The sequence below is a fragment of the Nicotiana tabacum genome, chromosome 17, assembly GCF_000715075.1.
Source record: "Nicotiana tabacum cultivar K326 chromosome 17, ASM71507v2, whole genome shotgun sequence".
Taxonomy (NCBI): Eukaryota; Viridiplantae; Streptophyta; class Magnoliopsida; order Solanales; family Solanaceae; genus Nicotiana; species Nicotiana tabacum.
In genome coordinates this window covers 142,443,460-142,458,767 of record NC_134096.1, presented here as the reverse complement: position 1 = coordinate 142,458,767, position 15,308 = coordinate 142,443,460, and the positions used below count along the sequence as shown (strand labels likewise).

Below are 15,308 nucleotides of genomic sequence, written 5' to 3'. Positions count from 1 at the left end.
TGGTGAACTCTTTTGCAAGTTAGAGTAGTTATAGTGAACCTTGATTATAATTGGGAGTAAGTTAGGTTACGACTTGATGTTAGAGAAGGTTGGTTGGAACTTGATTATGACTTTGAGAACATTGGTTTGCAAATTATTTGCTTAGAATGAATTGGCAACAACTTGCTCTAGTAAGTTGATTTACAACATAATTACATTTTTGTGGTTTGCAAAAACTTAGATCAGTAGGCTTATAAGTTGGTGTAATCCAAATTCACCATACCAAATTGATCAAGGTGTCAACTTGGTGTTGGTGAATAATAATCCCTATAGATAGCTATTTACTATTAGTCTTTTTGTCATTGAATGGAAATAAGATAGATGGTACATGTTAGTGAAAAATAAAGATAGTTCTCGACAAGCATAATGAGTTTAGAGAGTGTTGAACATAAATTTAGAAACTTGATAGAAATTGTGAGGTATTCTCTTGAGTTATTTTCTGGATAAATGTGAGTTATATTTCAATTTTTGTATTGTCAACATTTTCGCTTATGTTATAGTAAAATTAATTCGTATTCCCTGTGGATAAAAGCATATATAAGTGAATAATGCAATTTCTGGTGTCCATTTAAATATTTCATAATTATTACCATCATATTTTATGTTTTGTTTATACTAAATGCACCTATTTGGTTTTTTTACGATTCAATAAAATCATGTTTTTACGAATATTTGATCTTGACCTTGTTTTTCGATGAAAAAAGGGGATTATGATACCCTAGGAGCGTGTCAGACTCTTTATGAAGTTTCGTGCACTCCTTATATCATAAATAAAAAATTTCATATGGTATCCCGGTAGACGCGCAGACCGAGTGAGTTTCCACCGATTCTGATCTAAATGTGCCAAAGATTGGGCATCGGTCTTCTCGTTCCATGAGTAAAAGGTCCGGAATGGCCTATTTTCATGTCTAAATCGGGAGTTTACGGGCTCCGTAGGATATCCATCTATAGGTTCACTAAAGTTACGTGAAGAATGGAATGCCTTCCAACAACATGAGGGAAAGCGGCAAGAATAAGTTTCTATTTAGCCTTTCAATTTTCAAACTTTTTTGCATGAATGTGAATCAAATTTTTTGTTAACAAATGAAAACCAATAATTTAAAGCATAGAGTTCTGAAAAAGAGCTTTCTATCGTATTTCATTAAAAAAAATTACGAAGTATTTTCTGTTTCATATCTTGATTGTTCTCTCTTACATTTTAAAAAGTTAAAAATTTGGAATCACATGTATTTCCCATATTAAGGCTCACATTTTCAATTTTTTTTAATTCATTTAATGTCAAGTCACAAATTTTTTATAACAATATAATGGAAAAAGAAAAAAAGACATATTGAAGTGTAGACATCAATATACATAATTGGGAAGTTTGAGAGACTCAATTGTAAAATATCATCAAATTTCCAGATGAGAGCTCCCCAAGAAAAAAGGAAAAAAAAAAGAATTAAAAAAGAAAAAGAGCCTACATGTAACACGGGTAAACAAGAACCGTCGGATCAAATTTGATCCATTGGTCGAGCACCGGCGATAATTTGCCCTAAGTTCTCGAATAGCGGGACTCATATTGTTTTAATTTTGTTTAGCACAGTGTCACATTGGGAGAAGCTGCACATCCGCTAGCCAGCAGCAACATTAGGTTTTGGCAGAGGTAAGGAAAGAGGGAGAAATCAGCCATGAGTCGAAGCTTGGGCATACCGGTAAAGCTTCTACACGAAGCGACGGGGCATATAGTGACGGTAGAGATGAAGAGTGGAGAGGTGTACAGAGGAAGTATGGTGGAGTGCGAGGACAACTGGAATTGCCAACTCGAGAGCATCACTTACACTGCTAAAGTATGCTTACAACTTTTTTTGTTGTTGTGATTTTCCTGATTTTGTCAAAGCGTTATTATCTGTGCTTTCTTTGCTGTTTCTTAAACCCTAAACCCTAGATATTTTCTCTTGACTGCTTGTGATATTGGATCTTACTCTCGTTTTTACTTGTCTTCCCGATATTCTATTGCACAGTGCAGTAATTTCCAAACAAGCTAATTATCTGTGCGATAATTAGGGTGACAGTAGCGGTGATTTGTTTAACTTTCACAGTGGAAAAGTGGTACACAGAATGACATGTTCTTATTTCTATGTATGTTTTAGCCACTTACCACTTGTTTCCTACTTTACCAGTTGAGTGTCGCTTGCCCTGTTAAGATAGTAGAAGTTATACTTATTCACATTGCCCGAAGTAGGAAGTTCTCGATCATATGAGTAGCTTGATTTCTTTGAGGTTGTTCTTGGGGTCTTACTATTTTGGTTAGGCATTTCTAGTCTGCGATTAAATTTCTCTAATTTCAGGGGTTTAGTACGAATATCTTGTTAATTGCTCTGAGATATATCATATTTTGACTTTTAATTTCGAATTTATGGCCTTTATGATCATATCCAATCTTTTCCTTTAAGCAGTAAATAACAAGCCCATTTTTATCCTGTCTAGTAAGCAAGCCTACTTTTATCACAGAAGAACACTTATGTTTAGCTTGAGAATTGTACCTTTTGGGCTGCATTATTAGAAGTCATTGCTTCACCGCTTAAAGCAATGAAGCGATGCAAAACAAGGGGTTATCGCTTCATGGACGTTGCTATACGCTTCAGGTGTGCGTTCCACACAATGGTGCGCAAAGTGATATCAACGAGAAGTGGTCAATGCCTTGAATCTCAACTTTGAGGATTTGGTTTAACATCAACATTTTTTTTGATAACCGTGGTGTCTGAGCCAGCTTGCGTGCATCTCGACTAATTCCACGAGATACCTGCTACCTCCCACCAGCAATAGGTACCAGGTAACTCTATCCATCAAATCTTGGACAGATGGGAAGAAATAACCTAGTGTTTTTTGTCTTCGCTGAGGTTTGAACCTGAGACCTCATGGTTCTCCACCCACTTTATTGACCACTAGGCTACGCCCTTGGGTGCGTAACATCAACATTATTGAAATTAGTTTTTTTAGTTGAAATTTGGTTACACGGTATTTTCTTATCTTTCGTAAATTGTGCGTTTCACTTATTTCGTTTTGCTTCAAGCACCATGGACCTTGCCGCTTTTTTACGCTTTTCGCTCTTAAAACCAATGCTTTTGAGTTACTTTTATCACATCTCAGCCTTGAAAAGCATACATGTTAGGCTTAGAGATATCGTTTCTAATTAGGAGAAAATGCATCAGTTATAGGGATGTAAAGACTGATTAGCCTCCTTATTTGTTATAAAAATTACCCAATAGCTAAGTTGCTCGGATTCGGGTGCGGGCATCCGATAAGGGCACGGATCCGAGTGTCAGATTCGGCAAAATCTAAATTTTAAGACTCGGGGGTGCGGATTCAGGTATGTATACGGGTGTGGGGATTCGGCTAAAAAAAATTCAAAATTATAAAAAATAGAGCTATAAAGAGAAAAAGAAAGCCATTCAAGGCCTTCCACTAATTCTCCAACTATATTGCTGCTATTGTGTACTAGAAGTCCGAACTCAGAACACGACCCTTGAATTCTTGGTTTTTCTAGAACACAAAGTAGAAAACATGAGACAAAAATACTACAATATTGAAGGTATGCCATTTCTCATGTCTTAAATCTATTTTATTTTTAATTTTGAGAAATCAAAATCTCAATTTCCCCCAAATTTTTCGATAGACTCAGGTCAAAGTGTCCTAAGTTTGTTGACCGAATCCGGGACGTATCCCGCACCCGCTCCCGTTCCGTGTCGAGACGGGTGCGGCACCAAAATCGAAGAGTCGCAACATAGCCCAATAGCACAGAGGAAGCAAGTAGCACAAGATCTTATACTCCTTTAGATTGATCAAACTAGCCAGAAAGTAACCTAAAGCATATTCAAAGGAAATATATTGAGACTTGTAGTCATGATTTCTAAGAGACTCGAGCATATAACTCATATGAGCATCTATGGACATGCTTTCTAAATCTCAGTTTCATATCAAGTATCAATGTCAAGAACAACATACATAAGACTTATTTTGATCTAGAAAAAGTAGTCTGATGCAAATTGAGACAAGTTTATGCAAATTGATCAAACAAGACAGGAATCTCTATAAAAATTGACATTCAAAAGAAGTTTTAATCAGAAATTATTAGTTGTTAGGTAGTAGAAATCAGTGTTTTAAAAGGCGTGGGCGTAAGCCGGGGCGTTTTACATATGCTTCAGCGGGGCGTAAGCCCCATAGGTATTTAATTTTTAATATTTTATAAATAATATAATGACAGTTAATATTTATAAACAGGTAAAATTGCATAAAAATTGAAGAAAACTTTATATATATATATATATGCTCCATCCCCACAAAAAATTAATCAAAACAATCTATTATACGTTACTTACAAGCACAAGTAATTTGAGTCTAAAAGAATAAAGTTTTCTATATAGAGGAACAAAAAGGATGATTAACCTGCAATTTGAACTTTGAATTTGCTGCTATGAAGAAAAATGTAGTTCTCTTTGTATTTGTAAAAAAAATTAAATATTCGTTGCTTTTGGAAGATATTAGTAGACTAGCGGACAAGATAAAAAATTGGGAAAACCATGAATTAGAGCTTAAATCAATAAAAAAGGTCTTTACTTTTAAATTTAATACTTTTGAATTCCTTTTTAAACCTTTTGAGTAATTACCAAACTGACTTTTGAGAATTTGGCTGCTGGAAACCCCAGCGGTTGTTCGGCTGCGTACTCCTATGAAGGACTAATTCAGCAAATTTTGTTTTAATTTGAAAAAGTCGCTAGGGCTTATTCCTTACTAAAAAAACGCGCCCCGAATGCCCGGGCGTATGCCCCTTGAGACTTTTGCTCCACTCCATCGCCCCAGGGCGTTTTTGGTACGCCTGCCTTTTAAAACAGAGGTAGAAATATCGGTTCGGTAGATGAGATTAAGTTTTAAAGATAAGTTTTCCCATGGATATTTCATGTCATAAACGATTTAGAGAAAGTCAGAAATGTATTAGTTATTACCCTTATCGTTGGTATATTGGGTATTTTTTATGTGGTTGTGCTGTTATGAACTTGGCCCCTATGTTCTTTCTAGTGTGATTTATTTTGTCTAAAGCCTTTCTCTTACCCTTTGTAGTAAGAAATACTGTTACTGGCATTTTAAAGCTACCAGGATAGGAAAAAAGTTACCGGTTTTGCAGAAGTCGCACTTGAATATAATTTTGAATGCCAACAGCTTGCAGTTAGCCATATTGTTAAGTGCAGTCTGTAGAATGTAGATAGCATAAAGAAAGGGAAGTTTTTAAAGTTTCAGTTACCAAGAGTTTCCTCCTTTTCCTTTTCTTCGGCAGGAAAGGGGACTGCAGAAAGCCTCATTCCATGAACAAAATGGGGGAACTTTGTTGACAATTCTTGCAGGGGTGGGGGGTGGGTGGGGTATATTTGTGATTCCTCAAGACAAAGCCCATGTGCAAAAAAGCCAATGGGTGTTGTCCTTGCTTCTCCTAATTATGAGAACAAAGGCTTTACTGTTCATTAACGAGATAGTGGGAATAACATATATCCTATCTAGCTTGTTTCTGTACCTCTCTCTGTTTCCCATCGTTAGGAGAAGGGCCTGAGGACATCGTTCAATAGATCCGAGTTACTGACATACATAAAAGTCATATCTTCAACTAGAGAAATTGGCACAATTAGGTATCTCAAAAATTGATAATGGAAGAATCTGATTTTCCCTGCCATGAAACCCATTTTGAGGCCCCACTCACAGGTAGAATGACCAACCAGTTTTATAAACCTTTCTCTCTGTCTTTCCTTTCAATGGAAAATGAAGTACTTCATGGAATTTCTTCCAATTGAAAATGAATTATCTTTTTGGTTTTTTCTCTTGACTGACAGTGAGTCTCAAGTCCCAACATCTTTACTGGGCCTTCCAAAAAATCATCATAGCTCTAGAAAAACTAAGTTTGGTAGACTAGTGTCTGATTTTTTTTGCAAACTAGGTTTTTTTCAATCACCTTTTTTTTTTATTAAGTAGGTGGTTCTCAATCGCTTTCATGGGTTATTTCGATCTTTTCATTGTCTTCAGAAATCTGCTTCATGTTAATGCTGGTGCTAGTTCCAGATCATAGAGAAATGACTTTCCATTTCTAGTGTTGGACTACATTCCCCCCCCAAAAAGTAAGTAATGAGAAGTTGAAAAACTAGAGATTTGGAAAAGGACCTCAACTGTCTAAAGAATGGAGGAAGGAAATGTTTCCAATTGAGCAAGCTGTTATCTTCCAAGTTTTGGGCTTTCTTATGCTATATCAAAATGCCAATAGTAGAAGGACCAGTAGAGATTTAGAGTTTATAGCATTTTGCCAGTCTTATATTTTTAATGAACTCACATATTTTCTTAGACTATATGCCTGCTTTTGGTGTCTCACCATTTTTTCTTTTGCTTGGGGAGGTATATGCAGTATCGCCAATACATTATGTAAAGAAGGAAAAAATCGAGTAGGATCTACTGCTGCACCTATCCTTGTTTTTTTTAAAAACGTCTTTTCTTTAGTAAAAGAAAAAAGAAACACATTGTTCCTGAAAAGAATATGCATCAAGAGACAAATTTATATATGGAAATGAAATAAAGCACACGAAACTATCTTAAATTTTACACCAACTGAAATTTTATGTAATACTAACAATGAAACATCTAAGCATATTTTGGTGACTCTACTGATGAAATAAGTGAGAAATTGGATTAGTTAGAATCTAAGGCTCTTTTTACATTGGTAATATTGATCACTGCAGGATGGAAGGGTGTCACAACTAGAGCACGTTTTTATTAGAGGCAGCAAAGTCAGGTACATGGTTAACTCTTTTGTGTATACTGTGCTATTGTTGGTAAGATCATTACTGAACTTTAATTTCCACCAGATTCATGATAATTCCTGATATGCTTAAGAATGCTCCCATGTTCAAGCGGCTAGAAGCAAGAATCAAGGTTTTTTCCTTCCTTGTCCTTAATTATTGCTGTTCTCTCAAGACCTTTGCTTATGTTTATTTTCATATTTGAAGGGCAAAGGTACATCACTTGGTGTTGGTCGGGGACGTGCTATTGCTATGCGAGCTAAAGTGAGTGCTGCTTATGTTTTACTGCTTTTACTTGCACTTTTGTGTTTGAAATCAACTTCTAAATTCACCTCATGCTGATACTTATAGACCTAAGGTTTATTGCAGTTAACTTGCAAAATGTTGATAAACTCCATTTTTGGTTTAGAGAATGGGAGGGGAGGGGTAGCTGAAGTTTAAGAAAGGTGTCGGGCTGAGTGGCTGATCGTTTACCTATCCTGTATCTCTCCATTTATGAATTTTTTGCTACTTATAGGGGACGTTAATTTTAACTGTAGTGCCTAGAGCTTCCCTGTGAGTTGAAAACTAGGATTCTTTCCAAGGAGCATAAATATTTAGCTCTCTTGTTTCAGGGTAAAAGGGGGGGGGGGTGTTAATTGGGAAGTGTAAACGGTATATAAGGAATTAATCGTAATTAAGCGAACAAGTTTTGCAATTTTTCTAGCGGAGAAATACTCCTGATTATAAACATCTTGCTTGCAGGCTCAAGCTGCTGGTGGTCGCGGAGCAGCACCTGGTCGAGGTGTTGTGCCACCTGTAAGAAGATAATCGTGTGTTGTGGGATTTTGTTTCTTCTGTTTTTGCGATCGTAAATTCAGCGTAAGAATGTTCAAGTAGTTTCTTAAGGTTGGTCGTTAGTCTAGTTGTCTGAGTCACATTCGGTCTACTTTGTAACTTGCTTTTTACATTACTTTGGAAGGCTGGAATACGAGTGCTATTCAGATTGCCGCTATGTGCTTGTACTTCACCTGTGTTTAAGTAATATGGATTACTCCAGTTCTTTACCACCACTCTGTGTGCCCCAAGTATGTCATTAGGCCTGTCTTTAGTGCTGGATGTGGGCTTTCTTGAGCTCATAAAAGAAACAGTTTATTTTGGAAGACAAGTTTTCTTCCAGTTCTTTTTGTGACGCGCCAGAGGATCTCTTTTCAACCGAACTACACCTTTTGGCTTTGATGGACCTAATAGAATCAGAATGTTGAAAATGCCTTTTTTCCCCCTTTTTCCTTCTAACCTTCTACTGATAAAAAAACTGCTTTTTCTTTTTCTTTTCTAGGATGAGGTATTTGTGTTACTAGTGATCATTACATCTGGAATTCGAGTTCTGGATCAGGAGTTTCTGCTCTTTGTTTACAGTGGCAAGGAGGCTTAACAATTTACTTTGTTATTTGGTCATGTATCCTAGATTATAGAGCAGCATGCTATCTAGTTGGAGGAGAATAAGTGAGTGACCTAGGTATGTTTGTACTTTTTGAAAGGGGTTTACAAGTACTAAAACCATAAGTAGTGAGAAGTTTATAATTGAACGGACAAAACAGCTAGTTATACGCCAAAACTCACGAAGCACATTTCACAATTTCAAATGTTTATAAATTTGGTTTTACCAGTTTGATTAGGAAAATAGAATTCGACATTTCTAAAGTACTGTGTAGACTTAGTTTTGATAATTTGAAATATACTTTGAGCAGTAAAAGAAGACGTGATTTGAAGACTAATATAATATATTAGTAAGGTTGAAGGAGGTTATTCTAGAATTGTCAACTTATTATGATATAGCTGCTGTGCCATTGTTCATGTATGGTCATATTTCTTTATATAAGGGTGTCTTAGGATCAATGATATTGGGAGCAGGGGCGGATTTAGGGGCGGTAGCCGGGAGGTGTTTACCCAAATCTCCTTCGCTGGAAAATTATACTGCATATATAAGGCAAAATTTATTTTTTACTTTTATATATTATGTTTTAAATCCCCTTGGCATAGCTTAGTGATCGAGAGGATTAAAAACCTTTGTAAGGTCATTGGTTCAATACCCACTAGCTATAATTTTTATTAGCTTTTTTCTTTTTGAACTACCTTAGTGAAAATCCTGTCTCCGCCACTGATTGGGAGATCAGTCTTTAAATCCAGTATAGTAAAAACACGCTGAGCAATTTTCTTTTTTACCACGTAAGCTTTGGTGGTAGAGTTATGTATATGTGTTGGTGGGAGACCAAGTACTCGGTGCAATAATAGATACTACTTTCATTAAAAATGTCATATTATCTCCTAATTTTATTTCCCTGAACTCCCCGTTTCATTAGCTTAATGATGGAATAAAGGGAACAAATGTTACTAAAGTTTTGAGGATGCGGGCGGAGCAGGGAGTTTGATTAGGCCCAATGGGATGAGGAAAAAATCTGGACAGGTCTTTGTAAATTGGCTGCCAATTGGATGAGGAAAAGAGATTACATAATTTGAACAAGAGTAGACAGTCGTGAACCAGTGATTCTGAGGCTCAATCTGTTCTTTTTTTCCTCTTTAAAGAATATGTAAACTGGGATAGAGACTAGTAACGAATGTATAGTCAAGCTTGAACAGTCTCAGCCATAAACAAAATCCTATGGACCATTAATGCATGTCTGAGAATACTTTGAACACCTCTTTTGGAGTCTTTTCTTCTCCAGTCTAAAAACAAACTGGAAAAAAGGGTCCATGAACTTATGCTTTATCTTGCAAAAAAATCAGACTTTTCTATGGTTGTTAAGCCATGACTTGTGAATTGTGATTCATTGTTAAATGAATCATTGATGTCCCCATATTAAATGCTAACCAACTATGTCGATTGAAAATTGACTACTATTATTAGTACGATGGTACTGAATCTGTCCTGCGTTTTTGCATTCATGTGTGCATTTTTTTTACTTTTTTCATGGAAATATCAATTTCCAATTGCTCGAAAAGTCTCCTCACAGGGCATAAAAATGCTTACCAATCTTGAAATATACTCAAGATTGCATCAGATGAATGCCCCAGTAGAACATGAATGCGTGTTTAGGTAGGTACATATTGGGACACCGACTCTAAATGGTGTCTCAAGTATTGTTTTGACAAAGTCACCATTGCTATGAGAAAAAAATGTCCTTTTTAGATTGTGGACTAAAATCAATCAATTTTAGCTCTTTGATCAGTACCACTGCTATTTTCCTCATCTGGTGGCGGTGCCTTTACAAACTACAATGCACTTCTTTTCATAAATTCCATAATTCCAAATCATAAACCTAGACAAAATGCAGCCTCCAAATTTTATTTTTAAAAAGGGAAGAAATGAAAAAGAAAAACATAGCATATATTTCCGTCCAGGATAGGACGAGGAAAAAACAACAAATGTTGTTTCTTCAGAAAAATAATACATAACAGAAAGTTTGTGTTCCCAAAAAACCAAAAGTTTTCAAGGCTAGATCCAAAAATACACATCCTTTTTCAAAAATAAATTTAAAAAACCTATAAATACTTCCTCTGGTTTATATGTCTTTTATGATTTTTGCACACTCATTAAGAAAAATATTTAATAGCCTTAATCATAAAAATATTGATCTAAATTACCATTTATCTCTTCTTAAATATTTAATTTACTTAATACTCCTAATTGGAATAGCAAGGATAGATATATAATAAAGTAATACTCCTACTAATATTTAGGATCTGAAGAATAAAAAACAGAACTGTTTTGCATCCAAACACCACCCGAAGGAAAATTATTCTCTCTTTGGACTAATTGTTGGAAGGAGTAGAGAGAAAAAAGATATAATTGAAGTGTAAAAGCATATAAACCTTAATTAAAGTAATAAAACTCCAAGTTTTGAATCATATTGTTATTATATGTTTTCATTTTGGATGGGAATGGTGAAGGCTAAATAAGAGTGCAACCTGAGCAAAAAGCTGCTAACAATCCTTCTATAATTTATTCTTAATAATCGATAGTGCAAAACACATGACGGATTCCATTTCAGATCATTACAACAGAAAAACCGATTAGACAAAAATCTACCTAAGAATCTAAGGAACTAAAAGAATTAATTGAGTCATTGGAATATTTTTTTAAAGTCTAATCTTACTTTTGATGATAAAAGATGATGTGAGAGATGATTGCCTCTTTCGTTAATAACACTGTGCACATGTGTACCATTGTTCCCTTTTCTATCTCACTTTGTCTTCGACAGAGTCATGCATCCCATAAAAGAAAGAAACTCAGCATTTGGACAAAATCATACTACTAATTTTTTGTTTTACAATTTTAAGTATTCAATTGATTGATAAGTTATAGTAGGAATATGCTCATAGTGGTCCTACATGCATGTGCTCAAAAGTATGTGTCTTCAACATTGGCTCGACATCTTGTTAATTTATCACATTATCAGTTTAAAAGCTATCTTGATTACATCATTGAAACTAATTAATCTTATTCTTCATAATGATTAAAATGGATTAAGACCTTCCCATTTCGAACAACAAGTAATAATAAGCTGAAGGAATAAGATGGGTAGTTAAAGAAATAGGGGTTAGCTCAAATGGTTAGCGTCCTCTATCGACACCCCAGTGGGTTCGAGTCACTCAAAGAGCTTTAGCTCCAATAAAGGGGATCAAAGGGGGAAAAAATAAGGAAAAAAAAACTATAAGTAACCTAAGTAAAAGTCTAATACAGTTAAAAGTTATTTGCTTGAGAGAAGAAATTCATAAAACATGACACATATTCACCAATATTTTTGAAAGTATGATTTGATTAGAAGCATATATAAAACTAAAGAGTTTAACTTTTGTACTAACGCAATGTAAAATCTTTTTCACACTATCATATCAAATAAGATAAATGATTTCCTATAGTATATTAATATGCATCGATAATATAAATTTTTTTACAATGTAAGCGAATATAATTAAGTTAAAATGTGTAAACGTAAAACATGTCGGTAGCGGTCAAGCAAGGTATAGTCAAGTGTATTTGTTACTCAGCCGTTAGAAGTATGTGCGAGGCTAAAATTTCAAAGTTCGAGCCGGGATTACACATACATCTTAGCTTCATTAGTCAGACAATACACGTCTGATGATTAATATTAAGGAGTTTAAATTTAATATATTAACGGGTGAAAAATATTTACATAATCAAGTTATCTAGTTAAAAACTATACCTACAAGCTCATTAATTACATGACTTTGAAAAGTTGACATATCTAGAATATTTTTGAGAGCACGCGGTCAAAGTAAGTATGCTTTGACCTATATATTAACACAGTGAGCTCTTATCACATTATAGTCTGATGGAATTAGGTGAGTTAGTATTGATATGATCGCATCCTTATCACATTATAATCACGGAGCTATCATCGAGTTATATTCTTGGGATCGGGAAAATTTGAAGGAAAAAAAATTGCAAAGTCTAAACAAACAAAGGCCTCTAAATTTATGGTAACTCTTTGGAACAATAGAATTAAGAGTTTTCCACGGGTGCAGAATCCACACCACCGATGAAAATACCAATAGTACATGAAAACAATATACAAATCAACCCAAATTACTCCACAAGAGTTAGATGTGGGCTAGCTATTTTAATTTACTTTTGTCAGTTAAAACTAAAGAGAAGCTCTTACTATTTACTTAATATCCTAATTAATGATCCTAGCTGGTCAAACCCAACTTGGTCTTCATCTGAACATGGAAATAAGAGAGCAGAAATCATCTTCATCACAAGGAATAGTAATGCCCATCTCATGGCTAAATCCAAACTCTTCTTCAGCTCTTTGAAGTAAGCTTTGAAATTCTGGATATGTCAACCAAGAAATAGGAATTATATATCTGCTCCTATTTTCTCCCACATATACAACAAAATGGCCTTTTGGAACATCGTGGGGGAAACCATTCTCGTTCTTTCCGAAGCTAGAACACCTCTTGATCATTTGTTTTAAAGCTGCTGTTTGAGTGCTTGTTTTCTTTAGACCCATTTTGAATACAAAGAGAGATCAGTTTGAGAATGTTTTGTGATGTGAGGGAAATATGGGAAGGAAAGAGGGAGTATTTATGGAGGGAGACTTGAAAAACAAAGGCATGTGGAGTGTGTAGGGACATAGGGACTAAATAGGGAATGGATGGTTTATGGGGTAAGCTTTTGTACGAGGACATGAGGGCCTCTTTTTCTCATTGCTCTTGTACCCTACTTAGTACTTACAAGTCATCTCTATTCAAAATTTTAATACCGAATAAGGAATATCATTTAATTTGAATTTCATAAGTTAAATCTTTACATTTTTACCGATGAATCCATGTTTAATATATGAGTTTTGGGTTTAGTTGAACTTATACCTTTTTAACTAGATCCGCTAATGTTTATGATTAATTTTTTGTGGGCAACTCAACGTTTTTACTGAGAGGATTAAAAGAAGACAACAAAGTGGTCCAAATGAGGCTTAAACACTTGACATCATAATAATTTTGAACCTCCTTAGCTAGCCAATATTGCTCTTAAGACATCCCTAGCTGGTGCCAAAGTGATTCATGCCAAAGTGATTCATACAAGCACGCATATTTTTGTTATCTACTGTGTTCGAAATAGAAAACCGGAATAAATAGATACTTCGAGTCCATAAAATTTATCGTGCGTCCTTAAGAAATTTAATCTGCTCACACTATTTGAGATATTAAATTATTTTCTCCGAAATAGAACGAAATTTACCTTTGTTGGAATAATGGTACTTCAAATTCCAACAAATGTCAGGCGCCAAGGCAAGAATAAATCACACTGTACAAACTCTGTTTTGTATTTGAGAAATACGTAAAAGAGTTTGAAAAAAATACTAATATGAAAGAGAGGCCAAGTCTATGTATTTATGGCCAACGAAAAAAAGGTGAGATGAAAAGATGTAATTCGAAGAAGGTGCCAATGTGATTTCTTTTCGGGAAAAAATCAAGTGACTTTATAAAAAAAATTCACAAAATAAAAATAAAATAAAAAGACTTGTTGGTCCAAAAATTAACTAATCAATTATATGATCAAACCCAAATTCGAGCCTAGCGACAACAACATCGCAAAGGCTTGCCTTCTTCCCAAGCCTTTCAAGGTAGTATAGAAATGCCTTTCAATATAGACCTCAAAACCCAACACTTTGTTAGCTGAAATACAGTTTACTAATCAAGAACTTTTACTCAGTCGAAGAATAACGTAGTCTTAAGCAAATAAATATCACAATGCATGTATGTCTAATACTGTATTAATGCGGTTCAATGGATGATCATATAATCAATCGTAGGTTGTTAGGCTGTTAATAGTCAAGTTCTGCTTAAAATGGCCACTTTTATACAAGTGTAAAGAAAACAATAGAGTAAGATTAGGAAAAGAAAAATGTCGGAAGGGAAAGTGCCACTTTAAGTGATTCAAGTTCGTTGGACCTAACGATGCAGGTTTGATTACTTTTTAAGTGGAACCCTCTGACTTCAATTTCCCACCCCGTTTATGCTCGTAATTAGTATATTACAAATTTCTACAAAATAATCATGTTATAACTTGCCATTTCATTTTCTGTCAAATATAATGTATAGTATAAAGATTGTTAAACACGCTACAATGATTTGTCACTAATTAAGAATCTGCGCTTTCGTATGGGCTTTGTGGAATGTTTTCCTTAAAAAAATATTATTTCATACTTGGTCACCTTAAATTGCTGAAAACATTGTCCTTAGAAAATATTTCTAATCAAAAGGAGAAAAATAATTTTCATTGTTTAAGGTCAGAATTTATTTTCTTTTATAAACGTTTAAATATAACGCTTAGATATTATTATTAATCTTTAATAATAAAAAGCACCGGCCTCCATCTTGTAAGGAACATATACAGGAAATCACCTAAAATCATTTTCTAACATAAAACTTTTTTCACGAAAAATATTTTACTACATACAACGTCCACCCTATATACTCAAGACGTTACCAAATTAATTAATCCATATTTATTTCTAATTGTCTATTATGCTTTATATAACGGTGTGATATTTTTTTTTCCTTACAAAAAAATAGTGTCATATGTTTCTTACGTTTTTTTTTTCTTTTTAAAGAAAATTAAATGATCTTATCGCTTATCACAATAAGAAAATGAAAAAAATAGTTCTATTAAATATTAATCTAATCAATTTAGAGAACTACAATACATAATTGTAACAAAATACATTACTCAGATAGCATCATATTCGTATGGACCTAGTAAAAACTAAAGGCATAATACATAGTCTGTCCTCTGAGCTTGTAGTCAAATATCTTTTACATATTTCAGTTTTATGATTTTCTTTATTACATATCAAACTTTTTACACACCAAATGTTTCACCGAAGAGGTGTGTATTATTAGATACATTTGATAAAATAAAAATAAAAATTGGCGTGTGAAGAGTTT

General features: G+C 34.3%; 1 protein-coding gene across 1 annotated transcript; it reads left to right on the top strand.

The window, feature by feature from the left end:
* The first annotated feature begins 1,602 nt into the window (after positions 1 to 1,602).
* Positions 1,603 to 7,903, top strand: LOC107782247 (small nuclear ribonucleoprotein SmD3b). Its single transcript, XM_016603110.2, has 5 exons — positions 1,603 to 1,868; positions 6,795 to 6,847; positions 6,921 to 6,987; positions 7,062 to 7,118; positions 7,599 to 7,903. Exons 1-5 carry the CDS (start codon positions 1,710 to 1,712, stop codon positions 7,662 to 7,664), a joined length of 402 nt encoding a protein of 133 aa, XP_016458596.1. The 5' UTR covers positions 1,603 to 1,709; the 3' UTR covers positions 7,665 to 7,903.
* Positions 7,904 to 15,308: the final 7,405 nt, after the last annotated feature.

What these genes read in the sequence shown, in the direction of transcription:
- LOC107782247 (XM_016603110.2), top strand. Translation starts at nt 1,710, where the DNA reads ATGAGTCGAAGCTTGGGCATACCGGTAAAGCTTCTACACGAAGCGACG. An exon ending in GCATCACTTACACTGCTAAA is followed by an intron (nt 1,869 to 6,794) that starts GTATGCTTACAA and finishes TGATCACTGCAG; the next exon opens with GATGGAAGGGTGTCACAACT. An exon ending in CTATTGCTATGCGAGCTAAA is followed by an intron (nt 7,119 to 7,598) that starts GTGAGTGCTGCT and finishes TCTTGCTTGCAG; the next exon opens with GCTCAAGCTGCTGGTGGTCG.